The sequence below is a fragment of the Notolepis coatsorum genome, assembly GCF_963971535.1.
Source record: "Notolepis coatsorum genome assembly, chromosome: 2".
Taxonomy (NCBI): Eukaryota; Metazoa; Chordata; class Actinopteri; order Aulopiformes; family Paralepididae; genus Notolepis; species Notolepis coatsorum.
This window is the reverse complement of record NC_140166.1, coordinates 228,151,507-228,170,388: the sequence shown is the minus strand read 5'-3', so window position 1 is coordinate 228,170,388 and position 18,882 is coordinate 228,151,507. Positions and strand designations below refer to the sequence as shown.

Genomic DNA, 18,882 nt, shown 5'->3' with positions numbered 1-18,882 from the left:
GGACCTTAGCTTGTCTTTTACCATGCATTTTAAACTTTATGTACATTATACCTGTTATGTCTTATTCTTATTACTTGTATTATTGCACAATCGCTGCGGGCATGACCACCCACATTTCACTGTATGCCTTGTATGCCGTGACAAATAAAACTCTTGACTTGACTTGACTTGAGGAGTAAAAAGTTGTTTTTAAATCAATTACCGCACATGTGATTGATTGAATGAACATTTTATTAACAGATTGCAGAATGGGTACAATACAGTAAGGCTCAATACACACAATTGTTAAGGGGATGTAGACCTGAGAAAGACTTTCGTCTTGTTTACATCAGGGTCCCCCATTTTCAATTCATAATGAATTGTAAGTAAGGGTGCAATTAGCACTGTGCAATCCATTCTTTGTGGATCTAGCCAGTCTCGCTGTTTTATTAGGTCCCTTATTGGCTGATTAAACCAGGGGTTGCTCCTCTGTTTGATTCGTATTTGTCTGAGAGGGGCGACTACATCCACTACTTGGAGATATAGCTTTTTAAAACTGTCCCACTGTTTATTACAGGAGACCAATCCACTTCTGTCAATAAAGATCTGAAGGTGTCTACAGAGTATACTTTTTAAGCGAATGGTTTTGTGCGCAGAGAAAGATACTTTCTGTTTCTTTCTTGTGCTGTGGACAAGGTAATGATAACTTATTCCGTATTTTATGACTTCACTCTGTACTATATTTGATTAATCTGACACTAAAATCAGGTCGATGGTAGTTTGGGACGTTTTGCAAACTCTGTGTGGGTTCTCTAATAATTAACTGCGTCATCCCTGTAGTCTTACATAAGTTGTTATATGCATTGTAAGTAGGGCAGGTTGTATCTGTGACGTTCGTGTTAAAATCTCCTATTAACACACATTCTCTCTCAGTCCCAGCACATTTACTGAGAAGCACTTCAAGACTGTCATAAAACGAATTGCTGTCAGGCGGTCTGTAACAAACTCCCAAAAGCAGGGGTTCTGTTTTGGGAAGACAAAATGTCCAGCAGTATAACTTCAATGTCATCATGATTATCGAGATCAGTTTTAACCGTGTAATTAATATCAGAGCGAATATAGACACACACGATGCACCAGCAGTGGCCAGCGCTGTTCGACGGCCTGAGCTGCTTGACGGCATGCACTCATCGACCCCTGCTTGACCCTGCCGTCACACCAGTTATTCAGCCCTTCAGGCGCTTGCCGCTCGCCTTCCGGGAGGGCGTTACTGTTGAGCTCACCTCCCTGCTGGACGAAGGCATCATCAAGCCAATAAATGCAGCACCTTGGATCTCAAACCTGGTGGTTGCACAGAAAAAGGCAGGGGGTCTCCGGGGTCTGTGTAGATTTGCGACGGGTCAACAAAGCTGTCATCCCAGACAGTATACTGTATTGTATTGTAACTCAGTTACAAATTTTTTCCTACTCTGTATTGTATATTGTATATATGTATATTGAGCACTTTTGTTTACACTTTGTTTACGTACTTTTGACTTTCTATTTGATACTTTTATCTAGCACACTCTCAGGAGCAGAAGAGAAAAAAGCATTTCATATAAAAGTATTCTGTATTTTTGTACGACAACTAATAAAGAAACTTGAAACTTGAACTTGAAACAAATACCCTCTACCTACTGCTGAGGAACTCCCCACTCTCTTCCGTGGCTCAACAGTCTTCTCCAAGTTGGATTTGCCGCCAGGGTTATACCTGCAAGTCCCCCTTCACCCGGCCAGCCGGGACCGGACAGCATCTGTGACGCACTCTGGGGTCTTCTTCAGGTACACACTCTGGGGTCTTCTTCAGGTACACACTCTGGGGTCTTCTTCAGGTACCTTTGGTCTTAGCGCTGCCCCCAGCTGCTTCCAAAAGGTCATCCAATCCAATCCACTCCAACTTTATTTATAAAGCGCTTTAACAGCCACAGGGGCACACAGTGCGGTACAGAGGCAGCATACTAAAAAAACTATAAGCAGTAGGGATGTCCGATATTATCGGCCGATATCATATCGGCAGTAAAATGTGATATCGGAAAATATCGGTATCGGTTAAAAAAAAAAAAAAAACAATAACAATATTTGTTATATATTTATCCAGTGAAATGATTAGTTACCTGAAATTATTCAGTTTTTGGGGGGGAACCCTGCATATATCGGTATCGGTTGATATCGGTTGATATCGGTATCGGAAATTAAGAGTTGGACAATATCGGAATATCGGTATCGGTAAAAAAGCCAATATCGAGCATCCCTAATAAGCAGCACTAAAAATAGATAAAAGAACAAGAGTGCTAAAAAGGGAAAAAAAAGATAAACATAGGCAACAATAAAAATGTAAATAGATAAGAGTACTTAAAATATTTAAAAGCAAAGGACACAGTAACAAAACGATACAACAATAAGACAATAAAATCATAAAATCAACAAGCTACATGGTGTCGAAAGCCAGAGAGAAAAGGTGGGTCTTAGGAGGCTTTTTAAATGGGACAGTGACGAGGCCTGATCTGCAGCGGCAGCCTGTTCCACATTTTAGGGGCGTCATGTCCACGATTCTTGCTGGGGTCCCGGGGACGGCAGTTTACCTGGATGACATTGTGGTGCAGGGTCGGACCAAGCCACCCACGATGCCCGGTTACTGGGGGTGTAACGATGCGACCTCACAACGATTCGATTCGATTACGATTATTCAGGCAACGATTCAATGCATCATGAAATCTCTTCATTTGACCACGATTCGATTAATTTTCGATACATTTTTGATTAATTTTCTATCAGTTAATTCCCCAAAAAACTTTGAATATACAAATGTGGCTGGGGGAACTGATTCACTCAGCATGAATGGACTATAGGTAAATAAAAACAATAAACAAAATAAAAATAAAAAAAAACTTTTATTTAGATTAATTTAGATTATAACCGATTCTAACATATTCAAATCGATGCATCGATTCTAACACATTAATCGATGTATCGTTACACCCCTACCGGTTACACAGAGTGTTTGAGGCTCTCACCAAACATCACCTGACCCTGAACAGCGAACAAATGTCTATTCTCACTCAGTGCAGACTGTGGACTTCATCGGATTCCGCCTCTCTGGTGACGGCGTCGCACCTCTCTCTTCCAACGTCGAGGCAATACAGCGCATCCCAGAACCGACCGCCATCACACAGGCCGCCTCGTTCCTGGGAATGACCGCTTATTACTTGCCGTTTCCTGCCCAACTACTCACACACTACGTGTGTCCTCATTGTCCTATAGCGGTGATAAACAAACACAAACAACACATAATTCCTCATTTTGGAACTGGAACTTTATTATTTTATTTCGGTCAATAATTTGTACATAACCCGATACATCCGATGGAAGATAGTTGTTTGGACAGAGTTCACTTTCTCATTCTGTGTGTCTTGCTCATCACGGTGCTTGCTAGAATGTGTTGATCTGACCAAGCATGGTTTCATTTGCATGTATATTACAGTTACAAGTTTCCAAAGACAGACATTTGTCAAACACAGACACAAATAAAAGATCAGGTGTAAATGTTACAGGCAGTTGTAGAGCACCAGTTTGAGTATCTTTTAACCGTTGTTTCAGATTCCTTAAAACTACTAGATATATTGTTGTTGGAAAATAACCATGAATTCCACATTTCCATTAAACCCCAGCATTTCCTTAGCATTTTGGCACATTTCTAACCTTGCCTGTTAAAATATGATTGAGACAATTTGCAGAAATTGTAACAAAATGTTCTTTATTCTACAGCGAGAACACAATCTCAATGGCATTTTGTAAACTGGACATTCACTCTGAGTAGTTCACATATTTAGCAAGGATTTAAGGTTTAATTTATTGTGTGAACTCAGGTGGAGGAAATCAAGAAACCAGAGAAAGAGCAGTGAACATTGTCTGCAGCAAAGATACCATTGCTCTCCTCATCAGGAACCTGCATGTAGACCTTGTTGTGGACGTTCAGCATAAGGACAGCACTGCCAGACATCTGATCCAGGAAGCCCTTGTTGTACTCATCATAGGTGAACATGACAGGATCCTTGTTTCTGTAAAGGGCCACTAATGCATTGGCGCCATTGACAGCCATGTGGTAGGAGAAATAGTAGAGGCCAGGGATCTGGCAGGTAAACACACCGCTCTGGGGGTCATAGTGGTTCTGACCGTTGTACAGAACCTGAGCGAACTGAATGGGCTTTCCTGCAGGGGGATAAGCCCTGGTCAGCACGGCACTGAAGGCCGACACGGGGGCCTTCGTCACCTCATGACTTCCCTCTGTTCCTTTGTCCGTTGCACCAGGAGCGCCTGCGGCAGGTCCATGGCCCACGGGTCCTGCCCCGCCTGGCTCACCTTCAACGGCTGGGAAAATGGATATGGATATGGTTACATATGATGCAAACAACTGTTACATGATCACAATGGACCTATCCCAAACCCGCCCTACTGCATTCATTCATTACGCACGTAGACTATACAGTACTGCGAGCGCGTGTGCGTGTGTGTGTGTGTGTGTGTGTGTGTGCGCGCGCGCGCTCTGCGGCAGGTGGCCACGAGCTGTAGTAGCCTGTATATATGATGACAATACATTAATCTAATCTCATTTTGATCGGTCGCAAAGCGCTTCCGCCACCATTTTTACACGGCTGCATCGCATCAGTTGCATTTAAGGAGCTGGACAGGTGTGTCTAAACTCTCGACTTGTTGCGATTTCATTTGCACACGGCACAGAGCCTGGCTTATAAGGAGCTCTCGGAGGCGTGTCTTGTATGCAAATGACCTAGACGGGAACGCACGTTCATAGTGACATTCCTCATCGCCGGCATCACAGCTGGGATGGTTTGGGCCACTTAAGACAGCTTGCCCACGCGTTGGTGAATCAGGCTGTACTTGTCGGCGATTCTGTCTCAGTCGGTTCCAAGATGGTTGCCCTATAAGAAGTCTTTGGGAAATGTTGGAGAATGAGACCCAATGGGCCTCATTCAACAATACTCTCTTATTATTTTTCTTATATTCTCACTTACCTGTCTGTTAAGAGAACAATAAGAAAAGCCACCGCCACATTCATCAAGCCGTTCTTAACGTCCAAATATGTGCTTACCCAGGTGTCTTGCATGATGAATCCCACTCATTCTTAAACTGAAATGCGCGTTCACGCTCAATTAATTTGCATACAGACACGCCCGCCATCTCCTTATAAGGCGAATGAGGCATGTGTAAAACAGCTGTGGTTCGGCATCTGATCCCTTCAACAGGAAGCGATTTGCGACTGATCTCAAAATGACACACACACACACACACACACACACACTGACACGTCTCACGACTCGCGACTCAGTGCATGTGTGTGTGTTTTCCTGTGGGTCGCTCATCGCATGTGTGTGTGTGTTAATCTGATGACGAATAAAGACTTATACTTGTACTTATACGTATACGTACTGTATAGTGCAAAATAAATCGTTCCAGCAAAGTAGGCTTTGTCAATACTGAACGACTGCGTGCTTGTCAAGAACCAATCGCGCAGTATACTGATATGTACTGTATATGCCGCTGATCCTATGCTCTCTCCTTTCAGAGAGAGATGACAGGTGACAGATCCGGTATTTCCAAACCTATAGGTTTGGAAATACCGCCCGGATCTGTCACCTGTCATCTCTCTCTGAAAGGTCCCATTGTTCTGTGTGAAAATAAACGTCAGGTTTGCCAGTCAGTCACTGACCTCTTTGCAGTGTACTATGTCGGCTAAACGAGTTCCACTCCCAAGTGCTGCTTTGATGCTTTTTTATGAAGCATAGAAAAATGGCAATTGTCATTGGCTCTCACATTTGCAGACAGCTCGGTTGCGTAAGAATGGCTCCTACTGAAAGGTTGGTGATGAGAATAGCTTAAATACTTTCATCCAAGGATTGTGTGTTTATTTGCGTGGGTCTTAAACATTTGCAGAGGGTCACCATATCCCATACATTTCTTTTTATTTTTTCTCATTTATTTATTATTTTTAATTTATTTTTAATGACAGATAAGTCAGTGCCACACCCTCTAAGATTTGACTGTGACCATATAAATAGTGTATTGGCTCGGTTAAGTCATGTGTTCAGCCATTTTAAGATTCAGTAGAATGAAAATCGTGTTTTTCAATCTTGTTGCATTTTTATTTTACACAAGTTATATGTTGACGTACAATTTCCCAAAATGTTAGAACTGTTGTGAAAATGATGACTAAAGCCCTTTGATCTCTACCCCCCTGGATATCAGCAAAACGAGCCATTTCAGATATCTAATTCGCTTTCTTTGAAATATCGCATAATACACGCAGGTTACTCTGATTGGCCCACCAGTCACATCCAGCTGAGTGAGTCAGAGGAAAGTGGTGCATCTCTACTATAGATAATATATATACTATAGATTCTATAGTGTCTAGTGAACAGAAGGCCACACCCCTCAGCTGTGCCCCTAAAACACTTGATGCACCTGAAGCTGAAAAGATTATATCTATGACATTAACATTCCACAATAAGCAATTTGTGATAGAATTACAACACCATTGTACTGGTAGATGGAACTGATGAGACATCACACATGGATTTCTTAACGTCTTTTGCCAGAGATTCATTAAAAAGATACAAGCAAATTTAGGCTTTAGGTTGTTCGATATCTTTACCTTCATCATGTGCTCAGTTACTATGCGCTCCAAAGTTTTATGAATCTGATTGTTGTCTTGCTTTGCAACATCATTATGTCACAAGTTTAGGTCTTGAAGGATGAACTTTATAAAAGGATAATGCACTGTAACTGTCATCTTTCATCCACTACTCTTTGTGCTACTCAAGTTGCCCCGAGTGTTGTTTCGATTCTGTGCATCAATGTATCAACTGTATCCATGTCCCCAACCACTGCACTTTACTGTCTTATTGTTGTCTCACTGTTATGTCCTGTTTTGCACTTATTTATTATTATTATGTTTATTCCTATTTGTGAAAAAAAATTCATGCACTGAAATGTCAAATCACGTTCCATTTGTACCTGTACAATATGGTGAATAAAGTCACCTGAATCTGAATCTGAATCTGAATCAAAATTATGGATTAGCTAATTGTGTGTTTGCCTTGTTGCTGCTGCCATTTACCTACAGTAACATGCTGGGCTGAAGTTTGATCACTAAATCGAAGATGGATGCAATTTTTTCCTTTCTTTGCGTGTGTTCACCCATATCCTCATTTGCCCGAATGGCATTTTAACCTGCCTTGCATCCTTATTGTCGTTGTGGTAAATAAAAATAGTAAACGGTGCAGTTTTATAGCTTTTATCCAAATCGCTTTACAATTTGTTCCTCACATTCACACGAGGACGGCCGAGGCGACTGCTCTACCTCCCGAGCCACTGTCGCCCCCTCTGTTCAGACTGCCACCAGAACATTAGGCACACATTTCATCGTGAATAGTGCACGTTTCTACATGAACGTGCACGTTTCTACAACCATTGAATGCAACTTACGGGTGCTGTTGACTCTTGGAGGACATGCTGCCAGGAGGACGAAGAGAATGCTTGTTATCCTCAGGTCCATCTTCGGAAGAAGCTAAACCTGTAAAAGAAATGATCACATTTACAACAACAACAACAACAACAACAACTGTATCATCGCTAGCGTCTCTGTTGTGAAGCAGTAATCGGAACCCATACAAATAATAATAATAATAATAATAATAATAATAATAATAATAATAATAATAATAATAATAATAATAATAATAATAATAATAATAATAATAATAATAATAATAATAATAATAATAATAATAATAATAATAATAATAATAATAATAATAATAAAATAATACATTTTATTTTGGTGGCGCCTTTCAGGACACCCAAGGTCACCTTACAGATCATAGAAAAAAAAATTAAGAAAAAAACACAAGGCAGTTAAAAGTCAAGGTTAACAATAAAACAAGCAACAGGAAGTATAAAAACAGTTAAGTTAAAATAACAGAACAAACAAACAGCAGGGGGTATAGGACAGTGGCAGAGGTCACAGTGAATATGCTAGTTCTAACAGATGGGTTTTCAGTTGAGATTTGAAGGTTGATAGTGAGTCAGACTGTACACAGTACACAGTAGCGTGGAGAACGAAAATGAGAACAGAAAAGAGTAACTTCCCAACTCCTTTCCTTCAATGTAATCTTTAAGACATTGTTATACTGGCCCGTTGTCTCGTCACCCAGTGAACTGAGCCCTGAAAAGTGGTCTTTAGCTTTCCATGACTATAGCTGGGTTCACGCAGGAACTGAAAATCAGATTCTTAACCATGTGCTACTTAGAGCTGAGTCTCCTTCATATTTCTTCTACTGTATGATGACAGAAGACCATATTTGGGTCTAATTGGGTTAAAAATAGGGATGTTCGATATTGGCTTTTTTACCGATATCCGATATACCGATATTGTCCAACTCTTAATTTCCGATACCGATATCAACCGATACCGATATATGCGGGGTTCTCGGGGAATTAACACAACATTATGCATACTTTTGACAATAAATAAAATAAGAATTTGTTCTTACTTGCTTGCCTGGGTAAATAAAGGTTAAATAAATGTAAAAAGAATATTTGAAAACCGATACCGATCATTTCCGATATCACATTTGAATGCCAATATCGGCCGATAATATCGGACATCCCTAGTTAAACACCAATCTTCTCCGGAAACCCAGCCTTAGCGTGCGGCCCGCTGGACCAGTCATAACCCTTTCACTGCCGCACTACCAAACGGTTAACCCTTTCACTGCGACAATACACAGAAGGTTAAGACGCGGCCGCGAGAGGAAGTCACACCTACCGGCAGGTTCACACAGTGGGGTCAGGAGGAGGCTGCAGTCCTGGTACAGAGCTGTTTCTCCTGAAGGCTGGAGGAGCTGGAGGTGCTGCTGCTGCTGTTCTCCAGGGCACTGGGCTCCTGGTATTTATACCAAGTCGGTCCCCAGCGTCACACACTCTACCTAGGATGGAGGCCCCTCCCTGCTCTGATGTCGTCTTCAACGAGGGGTGCCATGTCCTCAGAAGAGAACCCTTTGAAATTCCTTTTAGGTGACTTGTATTTTTATTTATTTTTTTATGTTTTTATATTCTTCTCTTTTCTGTTTTGTGTATCATTTCCAGGCCCGGACTGGCCATCGGGAGCACCAGGAGTTTTCCCGTGGCCTGGCCTGTGCTGATTACAAAAAATATTATATAATATTTTTTTTTCTTTTTGCAGTCAGGCCACATAACTTAGAAGCAGGCCAGGCCAGTGTTTCTAGTTGCGGTGACGCGATAGTTAGATAACCTAAGTGGGGAACAACCAGGAGATCACTGTGACAATCAATCAATCTAATTGAATTGTATAGCACATTTAGACATGACACTTGTCAACCAAAGTGCTTCACAGTAGGTTGCATAGCAAAAAAATCTAAAAATTGCTCCTATAAAGTATAGAAAACAGAGATAGTACAGAGAGTAAACAGACAGAGTAATGCATTCTAAACAGTCATACATATTTTATTCAACTTCAGTCCTGATCATAACCATTTTTATTTTTAGATGTTTTGTTTTTTTGTAATGTCAGATTAACTCAGCCATTAGCCGGGTCCCGTTGTAGCTATGCCACGCTTTAAAGATAGGAGTGCGTCACCTTGTTTGTAGAGCTATATCTAATCTATATACTATAATATAATATAGCTATGGGGACAATACTATGGTCATTTGACAGTGAATGTCTTCCGGCCAAGCAAAAAAGAGATAATTTGTCCATGCATACGTTCAAGCGTTATCCCGTGGTGAATATAAGTATAATTTCAGAGTGGTCTGGGGTAATTCCCGAAAGGCTGACTTATAGCCTTATACGTGAATTCTACATAAGCGTTGGCGTTTCTTGCCTGGACATGCTACTATTCCCAAATCAAATGTAATAGGTATTATGTTTCATCATGAATGCATGAAAGGGGGGGGGGTATGTTTCTGATTCTCTGATGGCCAGTAACGGCATTCGTATTGAACACTAAAAATGCTGATCAGCTGGATCGGTATAAAAACATTGCACGATCAAGCTAGAATTGACGTCAGATAGTCCAAATAGTCCAAGATAGAGTACTCCAAAAATAATATTCCAATTGTTTGATCGCCATCTGGTCCATCTGATCTCCATCTGGTCCACGACATAACCCGCTTAAAAAGTGGCCTGACAGGGGAGCTCCAGTAGCTCACCGCGTACCTCGAACGCTATTTCGGCGTCGGGGACAACCGGACTCGCCGTATTTTCTCAGAGTGTCTTTCCCCCCATCTATACCCCATTCAACCTGTATCTGTCGGTCATACTTGACCAGAAAAAGCGATAAACGCGAAAAGAACCAGCTGACTGGTCAAAGTTTAAAAAAAAAAAAGTGGCCTGACTGGGACTATATTTCGCACTATATTTCCTGGCCTGAATTATTTCCCCATGAGTCCGGCCCTGATCATTTCCGACACGTCTTGGTTGCCTCTTGGCTTTGTGGTCGTGTGTTGACGTTAACATCCCCTTGTGCACTTGACATCTTAATTGCAATGTGTGTTTTATGACTGATGATTTGGGATGGTTAAATCTGAGCTTTTGTTTCTTTGACCTGCATTTTAAAACAGCTCAGACACAGGTGCTTTTGCAATATTTAAGTGGATTCATTGTCTCAAATAGTTTTATTGACAAAGTGACCGAGTGTGTTCCTGGAAAAGTAGGAGAGTCTGAGTCTGACTGTGTTTTCCTTCAGTGGCTGAAGTTTCTGTATTTACTGGTAAAGTAATGGCACACTAGGTGACAGTCTCTCAGTGTGTGTGTGTGTGTGTGTGTGTGTGTGTGTGTGTGTGTGTGTGTGTGTGTGTGTGTGTGTGTGTGTGTGTGTGTGTGTGTGTGTGTGTGTGTGTGTGTGTGTTTATTGTTTAAAAGGATCCCCATTAGCTGTCACCTAAGTGGCGAGCTAGTCTTCCTGGGGTCCACACAGAAAGACAACACAAAACACAAAACATAACAACATGAGCTACATCTGACAATCACAATTAACAATGATTATCTAAAAACAGTAAAAACATTGTAGACATCATTATCAACATCAGAATATTTTGCTCACATATTTAAGTAGTGCATTCTCAGGTGGTATTTGAAAGACACTTTACTATTCAATTTACTTATGTTCAGTGGGCAGTTATTCCAATGATTGATGGCACGATAAACAACAGTCCTCTTTAAAGCATTTGATTTTGGACGTGGTAACATAATCTGTCCATCATCAGCTGACCTAGTAAAATAAGAATGAACCTGACTGCATCTGACAATTTGTTTGTATAAGAAAACAGGTTGAAAAAAAAAAAAAAAAAACAGGTTGAGACGAAAAGACAGTGTTCCTGAAAAATGTAACTGTGTTGAAAACCAGCCTATTCTCTACCGTTAACCATGAGAGTTGCCGGTGCTTATAGCTTATAGTGTTTGTTCTCATGGAACAATGTAAGACTAACCTTGCAGCTCTGTTCTGGGCAGTTTGCAATTTCTTTAGTTGACCTTTGGATGCAGAGGACCATACTGGTGCACAATAATCTAGGTGACATAAAATTTAAGATTTCGCCACCTGTGTGTGTGTGTGTGTGTGTGTGTGTGTGTGTGTGTGTGTGTGTGTGTGTGTGTGTGTGTGTGTGCGTGCGTGCGTGCGTGCGTGCGTGCGTGCGTGCGTGCGTGCGTGCGTGCGTGCGTGCGTGTGTGCGTGCGTGCGTGCGTGCGTTTCTGGCAAACATAAATATTTTTGCCAACTTTTAAAGGGAAAACAAACCTATTCATTGCTGGTTTTGGGCATTCCATTCAGTTTGAATAAGGAAGAGCTTAAATTTAGAGAACGAAGATATTGAAAATGAATTGACTCACATTTGGACTCATATAATGTGCGCTTGAACTTTTACATTAAAACCTGTAATGTAAATCCAAACCAGAACCATTCATTATTTATGAATATGGTACAATACTGTGTACTGAATACATTAATTAATTCAGACCAAAATCTCCCAAGGCATAGGAACACGTTTCAAAGCTACAATTCAATGGTTGTCCCCTTTTTAATTCAGTGTAGTATCAAAAGACTGGTCTGTTTATTAACTGTTGTGAATGTCAGAAATCATGTAGGTTTATGTACTTGTTCTCTCTTGATGGCTTGTGTGACTGAACTGTGAAGCGACTCGCTCCGGGCAGCCACAGTACAAGACAAAACCACCAGGGGGCAGGGTTGAGTTTCTGCTCTCAGACCTGTTAAATTGGTTGGCACAGGCTTCATCTCCATGATTGATTGATTGATTGAAAAGTTTATCAACAGATTGCAGAATGGGTACAGTACAGTACAGCTCAATACATACAATTGTTAAGGGGATGCAGACCAGAGAAAGACTTTCGTCTTGTTTACATCAGGGTCCCCCATTTTCAATTCACAATGACATTTATGACATACACAACATACAGATATATATCATGACATTAATGCCATACAGATATGCAGTACTGTTCCATTTGTGACATACAATATATACAAATATACAGTACTGTTAAACAGAGATCCTAACAGAAAATGTACATTAGGAGGGGGGGTTTGGACATTTACGGGGGCCAGTTTCATTAGTTTTCATTAGTATTAGACTCTGATCCTAATGAGATATTCCTCTAAATATGACTTCGAAAACGGCCAAAATGTCAGGAAAAAAAGAGTTAAAAAAAAAATTCAGGGGGCCCTCATAGCTCTCAGGTGATAACTCGAAACCACCCACCTGACCAGGACATGCATCCTGCCCCACTACCCCTCCCTCACCTCAACACCCACCTGACCAGGACATGCATCCTGCCCCACTACCCCTCCCTCACCTCAACACCCACCTGACCAGGACATGCATCCTGCCCCACTACCCCTCCCTCACCTCAACACCCACCCAGTAGCGGCTGCTGGTTCTCTCTCCACTAGGGGCGCTATACCAAAACATTTTGCAAACATGTACAGTACCACGCAACCGACTCATGGCAAGACGTGAGCGATTCGACTCACGCTCACGGCAATGAATCGGCTCTTATGAACGAGTCGCTCAGCTGTTACTACAACAACACACAACCAGTCAAATAAAGTATAGTCTAGACTCTAATTCACAACTTGAAACACAATATATAAATAGAAAAGTTAGAAACAAAACTCGCTCCGTCTCCAAACAAACGCAGATCTCTCCCTCTCTCCTTCTCTCTCTCACACACAGCGCGACGTGGAATCGATTCGGTACACAATCAGACCTATTATATACCAAGAATAACTTCAGTATGAGTACAGGGCTGTACACATATTTTGCATATTGTTAAACGAGCCAAGGCTAGCTATTAAACTATCGATATGAATCGAAAATCTGGGACCCTGATGTAAACAAGACAAACGTCTTTCTCTGGTCTGCATCCCCTTAACAATTGTGTGTATTGAGCCGTACTGTATTGTACCCATTCTGCAATCTGTTAATAAAGTTTTCATTCATTCATTCATTCAAACATAGACGATATTGAACAAGCCATAATCCACGTATTTTCAATCCAAAAGAAAGAGAGAGAGAGAGAGAGAGAGAGAGAGAGAGAAAGAGAGAGAGAGAGAGAGAGAGAGAGAGAGAGAGAGAGAGAGAGAGAGAGAGAGAGAGAGAGAGAGAGAGAGAGAGAGAGAGAGAGAGAGAGAGAGAGAGAGAGAGAGAGCGAGAGAGAGAGAGACTCACTGTTTAGTTGACACGTCCAGGGCAGGAGGGCTTGCCTTGATAAAGTGTATAATCCACTGTTGATGTATTCCAGACCACTGTCCACTGTGTCCAGACTGCATCCGCCATATAGCTTGTTAGCCAAGTGTTAGCTTGTTAGCAGTTAGCACCACACAACACAAGTACTTCATTCCTTTGTCCATTTCCGCGTCGAACAGACTGCAAACTACCTGGCGTTCTATCGCCATGCTCTAAGACAAACTCTAACCTTAACCAACCCTTAACCTAAGCTTAACAGTCTAAAGAACTTGCAGTCACGGCACACTCTAAGACAAACAGCTGCATGCATCTCACAACAACACAACTATCTCTACCACCAACGGACCAACCTAGGAATAAGCTAGAATTGGAACATTAGAAATTGGATTCGGCCAATCAGAGATCGTTGCTGTGAAATTCTGCTACGGAAAAAAATACTGGCGTCGGCCAATCAGAGAGCGTCTCCGCGAAATGCGGCTACAGAAATTCTTGACGCTACTGGCTAGACCGCTTCAAATCGCGCCGGATTCCAACATAATAGTCATATTTCAATGCACAACGCGTTACGCACTGATTGGCTGCGCGTGATACAGCGATCAAACCGTGACGCGCACTCAGAGCGCTATCGCGTCTAGCCCGGGCCGAGAAATACAAAAAAATAATAAAAAAAATAAAAGTGAGTCACTTCCTGTTCAAGAAAACAAGTTTTTTTTTTTTTATATAATAACGTTATATTGTGCATTGGAAACACAAACATACTTAAAATGAGTAAATATTATTAATTTTAAACATGTTTATATTATTTATAGGGCTATAAAACAAAAAACTAAAAACTTATTTTTCTTGTTCTCTCATATAACCAGGGTAGGAGCTGAGGGGGGGCGGCGCCCGAGCGCCCCTAGTGGTAGAGCCGCCACTGCACCCACCTGACCAGGACATGCATCCTGCCCCACTACCCCTCCCTCACCTCAACACCCACCTGACCAGGACATGCATCCTGCCCCACTACCCCTCCAGCCACCTCAACACCCACCTGACCAGGACATGCATCCTGCCCCACTACCCCTCCCTCACCTCAACACCCACCTGACCAGGACATGCATCCTGCCCCACTACCCCTCCCTCACCTCAACACCCAGCTGACCAGGACATGCATCCTGCCCCACTACCCCTCCAGCCACCTCAACACCCATCTGACCAGGACATGCATCCTGCCCCACTACCCCTCCAGCCACCTCAACACCCACCTGACCAGGACATGCATCCTGCCCCACTACCCCTCCCTCACCTCAACACCCACCTGACCAGGACATGCATCCTGCCCCACTACCCCTCCCTCACCTCAACACCCACCTGACCAGGACATGCATCCTGCCCCACTACCCCTCCCTCACCTCAACACCCACCTGACCAGGACATGCATCCTGCCCCACTACCCCTCCCTCACCTCAACACCCACCTAACCAGGACATGCATCCTGCCCCACTACCCCTCCAGCCACACCAACACCCAGCTGACCAGGACATGCATCCTGCCCCACTACCCCTCCAGCCACCTCAACACCCACCCAGTGGCGGCGCCAGATAATTGGCATTGGGGGAGCTCTGGGGGGGCTGGATTGTTTATAGTAGGTGCTAATGAATTATAATGGGCACGGCGACCCGACATTAAAATGGGCACAGCGACCCGACATTCCAGTGTGTGTGTCTGTGTGTGTGTGTGTGCTGTAACTGCGGGTGTATTATACATCGAATGTATTATTATTATTAAAACACAACACTCACCATAATGCAGGCAGCACTGCCCTGGGCTTATTATTGTCCTCCAAAATCCATGCTCATGTTTCAAACATTGGCTTTTGGAGGACCGAAACAATAATAAGCAACCGGTGACTCTCGCGTGTTGACATGGCAACCCGTAGCCCCTTTCGTGACTGTGATGATGCACCGAGTGAATCCACAGTCACTTGCTCCTCAATAGGAAACCAACCTAGATTTACCCTGAAGGACTGGTTCTAACCGAACCGTTCGTTATACAAGAATCACAGAGACATGTCAAAGGTACTCACAGCTGCACGAGGGTTTCGGACAGAGATACGGGATGGTTTGAAAGCTCGGCGTTGCTAATAAACATTTTAAATATATTTTATAAACTGCTCAAAACGGCATTATTTCCGGCGTTGGGATTAGCAACGGCGAGCTTTCAAACCGTCCCGTATCTCTGTCCGAAACCCTCGTGCAGCTGTGAGTACCTTTGACATGTCTCTGTGATTCTTGTATAACGAACGGTTCGGTTAGAACCAGTCCTTCAGGGTAAATCTAGGTTGGTTTCCTATTGAGGAGCAAGTGACTGTGGATTCACTCGGTGCATCACAGGGAATTGTGCTATTTATTGTGGCAATTGCATGGTGTTCTGTCGCTGCCGCTCCTGGCTGTCAGCGGCCCACTCCACTATGATGACGGTCAGCCGCTCCTGGCTGTTAGCGGCCCACTCCACTATGATGACGGTCAGCCGCTCCTGGCTGTTAGCGGCCCACTCCACTATGATGACGGTCAGCCGCTCCTGGCTGTTAGCGGCCCACTCCACTATGATGACGGTCAGCCGCTCCTGGCTGTTAGCGGCCCACTCCACTATGATGACGGTCAGCCGCTCCTGGCTGTCAGCGGCCCACTCCACTATGATGACGGTCAGCCGCTCCTGGCTGTTAGCGGCCCACTCCACTATGATGACGGTCAGCCGCTCCTGGACGGTAGTTAGCTGCTCCTGGCTGGTCAGCATCGCCTGGCCCATGGAGCCTGCACGACTGGGGAACGGGGGGACAGCACTGGGGGCAGCACTGGGGGACGGGGGGGCAGCACTGGGGGCAGCACTGGGGGCAGCACTGGGGGCAGCACTGGGGGCAGCACTGGGGGACGGGGGGGCAGCACTGGGGACACTTCTAATTTACATGCTATACTATGTTATTTCATACTTATCTTGTCTAGCACAGTCTGGAGCATAACAGTAAGAAACATTTTGTATAAAAGTATTCTGTACTTCTGTATGACAACTATTAAAGAAACTTGAAACTTGGCCAATCAGAGAAACGCGGAAGCACAAGTGCGTTGCCTTAAGTGTTCACGCGTCCCGACTAGGTGATTTAAAGATGGCGGATTCTACTTTGACTTAGCAGGATGTGTAGTGACGGTTGTAACTCATTCATCTGAACCTAACTGGTGTATTAAACCCATGATTGTTCAAGCCTATACCTGACTGTCTACATTTGATTACTCCGGGAACAATTCTCTCACACCCTACATACGGGCGACAGTGGCTCAGGAGGTAGAGCAGCCGTCAGCAGCCAGAGGGCCCATGTTCAGGGGTGTAAAGTACTTGAGTAATTGTACTTCGTTACAATGTAAGAGACACACATAGAATGTCTTTGGACTTTGGATTCTTACCAGGGATGTCCTGATCTTTCTGTATTTGGCTACTTGCCGTAGAGTACCGATATATGAGTGAGTACTTAATAATATCCTTACAGTTTCAAACAATGACTTTGTAAACATGTTTTATTTTCACCACATGTTCCTCATTTTCTGATTCTCTGTCACAAATTAAATATACATTAATTAATTAATAAACATTACGCTGTCGCTGACATTTTAAGTAAAAAATAATTGAGCCTGCGTAGCCCAAGGCTGGGTGCTACCAGTGGTGGTGAAGGAGGCAATTTATGAATTATTATTATTATTATTATTATTATTATTATTATTATTATTATTATTATTATTATTATTATTATTATTATTATTATTATTATTATTATTATTATTATTATTATTATTATTATTATTATTATTATTATTATTATTATTATTATTATTATTATTATTATTATTATTATTATTATTATTATTATTATTATTATTATTATTATTATTATTATTATTATTATTATTATTATTATCTTTTCAACAGCCTCCCAGGATCGCTCTCTGAGGCCGGCCACGTGGAGCGAGTTGCGTAGCTACATCGACCTGCAGCCGGAGTTCATCTCCAAGAAGTAAAAAAAATCTAAATTTATTTTTATTTTTATTTTTTTTAGTGTTTTTTTGTTGTTGTGTGTATTGTTTTTATTGACCTATAGTCCATTCATGCTGAGTGAACCAGTTCCCCCAGCCACATTTGTGTATTCAACATTTTTTGGGGAATTAACTGATAGAAAATGTATCGAAAATGTATCGAATCGAATCGAATCGTGGTCAAATGAAGAGGTTTAATGATGCATCGAATCGTTGCCTGAATAATCGTAATCGAAATTAATCGCTGTGAGGTTGCATCGTTACACCCCTAACGTACACACATCCAGAAGTGCCATCCAGACACCCAGAAGTGCCATCCAGACACCCGTGATTGCCACTCACACGCCCAGAAGTACCACCACCAGCTCAGGTAGGTCTCTCAGGTTTCATTGTTCCTCCAGACCAGACTAGTCTGACTGTGTAGACTAGAGTCATCCTTGCCTTGATACAAGAATGAAGGTACCCTTATTTTTTTCCACAATATTTTACCGTGACTGTATTGACAAATCTTCAGGGATGTAAAAAGTACCCAGAAAATACCGTCTCAAAATCGTACTCAAGTAAAAGTCAGAGTATCTGGATAAAAACACACTTGAGTAAAAGTAAAAAAAGTTTCTACTTTTAAATGTACTAAAAAGTTAAAGTAGAATATCTTTTTCTGACCTTCTATTCTTCTGATAGCAGGTGTTTCCAGTCTTGCACAAGGACCAATCAGCATGGGTATGGGTGGGTTCATTTTCCATTGATGGGGATTTGATTGGCTGTTTTTAAAATAAAGCGCGGCCGCAGGATTAATAATGTTAATGTTAGTTTGGCCAGAGAAACAAATATACTCATTAAAATGGTTGGACCTGCGAGATTTGTACTTTGTACTTTGTAGGTCTGCATTTCAAATGTAAGAAAAAATAATAATAAAAAAAAAAAAAGAACAGGAGTGGTTCTTGTATAGTAATAGATGGATATAGCAAGATAGCGTAAGGATATATAGTATAACTGTATATTG

At 42.3% G+C, this 18,882-nt stretch overlaps 1 protein-coding gene across 2 annotated transcripts; it reads right to left on the bottom strand.

The window, feature by feature from the left end:
* Window positions 1–3,330: 3,330 nt before the first annotated feature.
* Window positions 3,331–8,952, bottom strand: LOC311248079 (collagen alpha-1(X) chain-like). 2 transcript variants are annotated; one of them, XM_084337961.1, is made up of 3 exons: window positions 8,861–8,952; window positions 7,519–7,606; window positions 3,331–4,386 (listed from the first exon to the last, which is right to left on the bottom strand). In XM_084337961.1, the coding sequence occupies exons 2-3, from the start codon at window positions 7,586–7,588 to the stop codon at window positions 3,881–3,883; spliced, it is 576 nt and encodes a 191-aa protein (XP_084194087.1). In that variant the 5' UTR covers window positions 7,589–7,606; window positions 8,861–8,952; the 3' UTR covers window positions 3,331–3,880. The 2 variants fall into 2 exon arrangements, with proteins under 2 accessions (XP_084194087.1, XP_084194088.1); XM_084337962.1 differs by having other exon boundaries at window positions 7,519–7,600; window positions 8,861–8,946.
* Window positions 8,953–18,882: the final 9,930 nt, after the last annotated feature.

Excerpts from the sequence above, each read along its gene's own strand:
- LOC311248079 (XM_084337961.1), bottom strand. The coding sequence starts at position 7,588 with ATGGACCTGAGGATAACAAGCATTCTCTTCGTCCTCCTGGCAGCATGT. Across the intron at positions 4,387-7,518 it reads TCCAAGAGTCAACAGCACCC|CCGTTGAAGGTGAGCCAGGC; the intron begins GTAAGTTGCATT and ends CCATTTTCCCAG.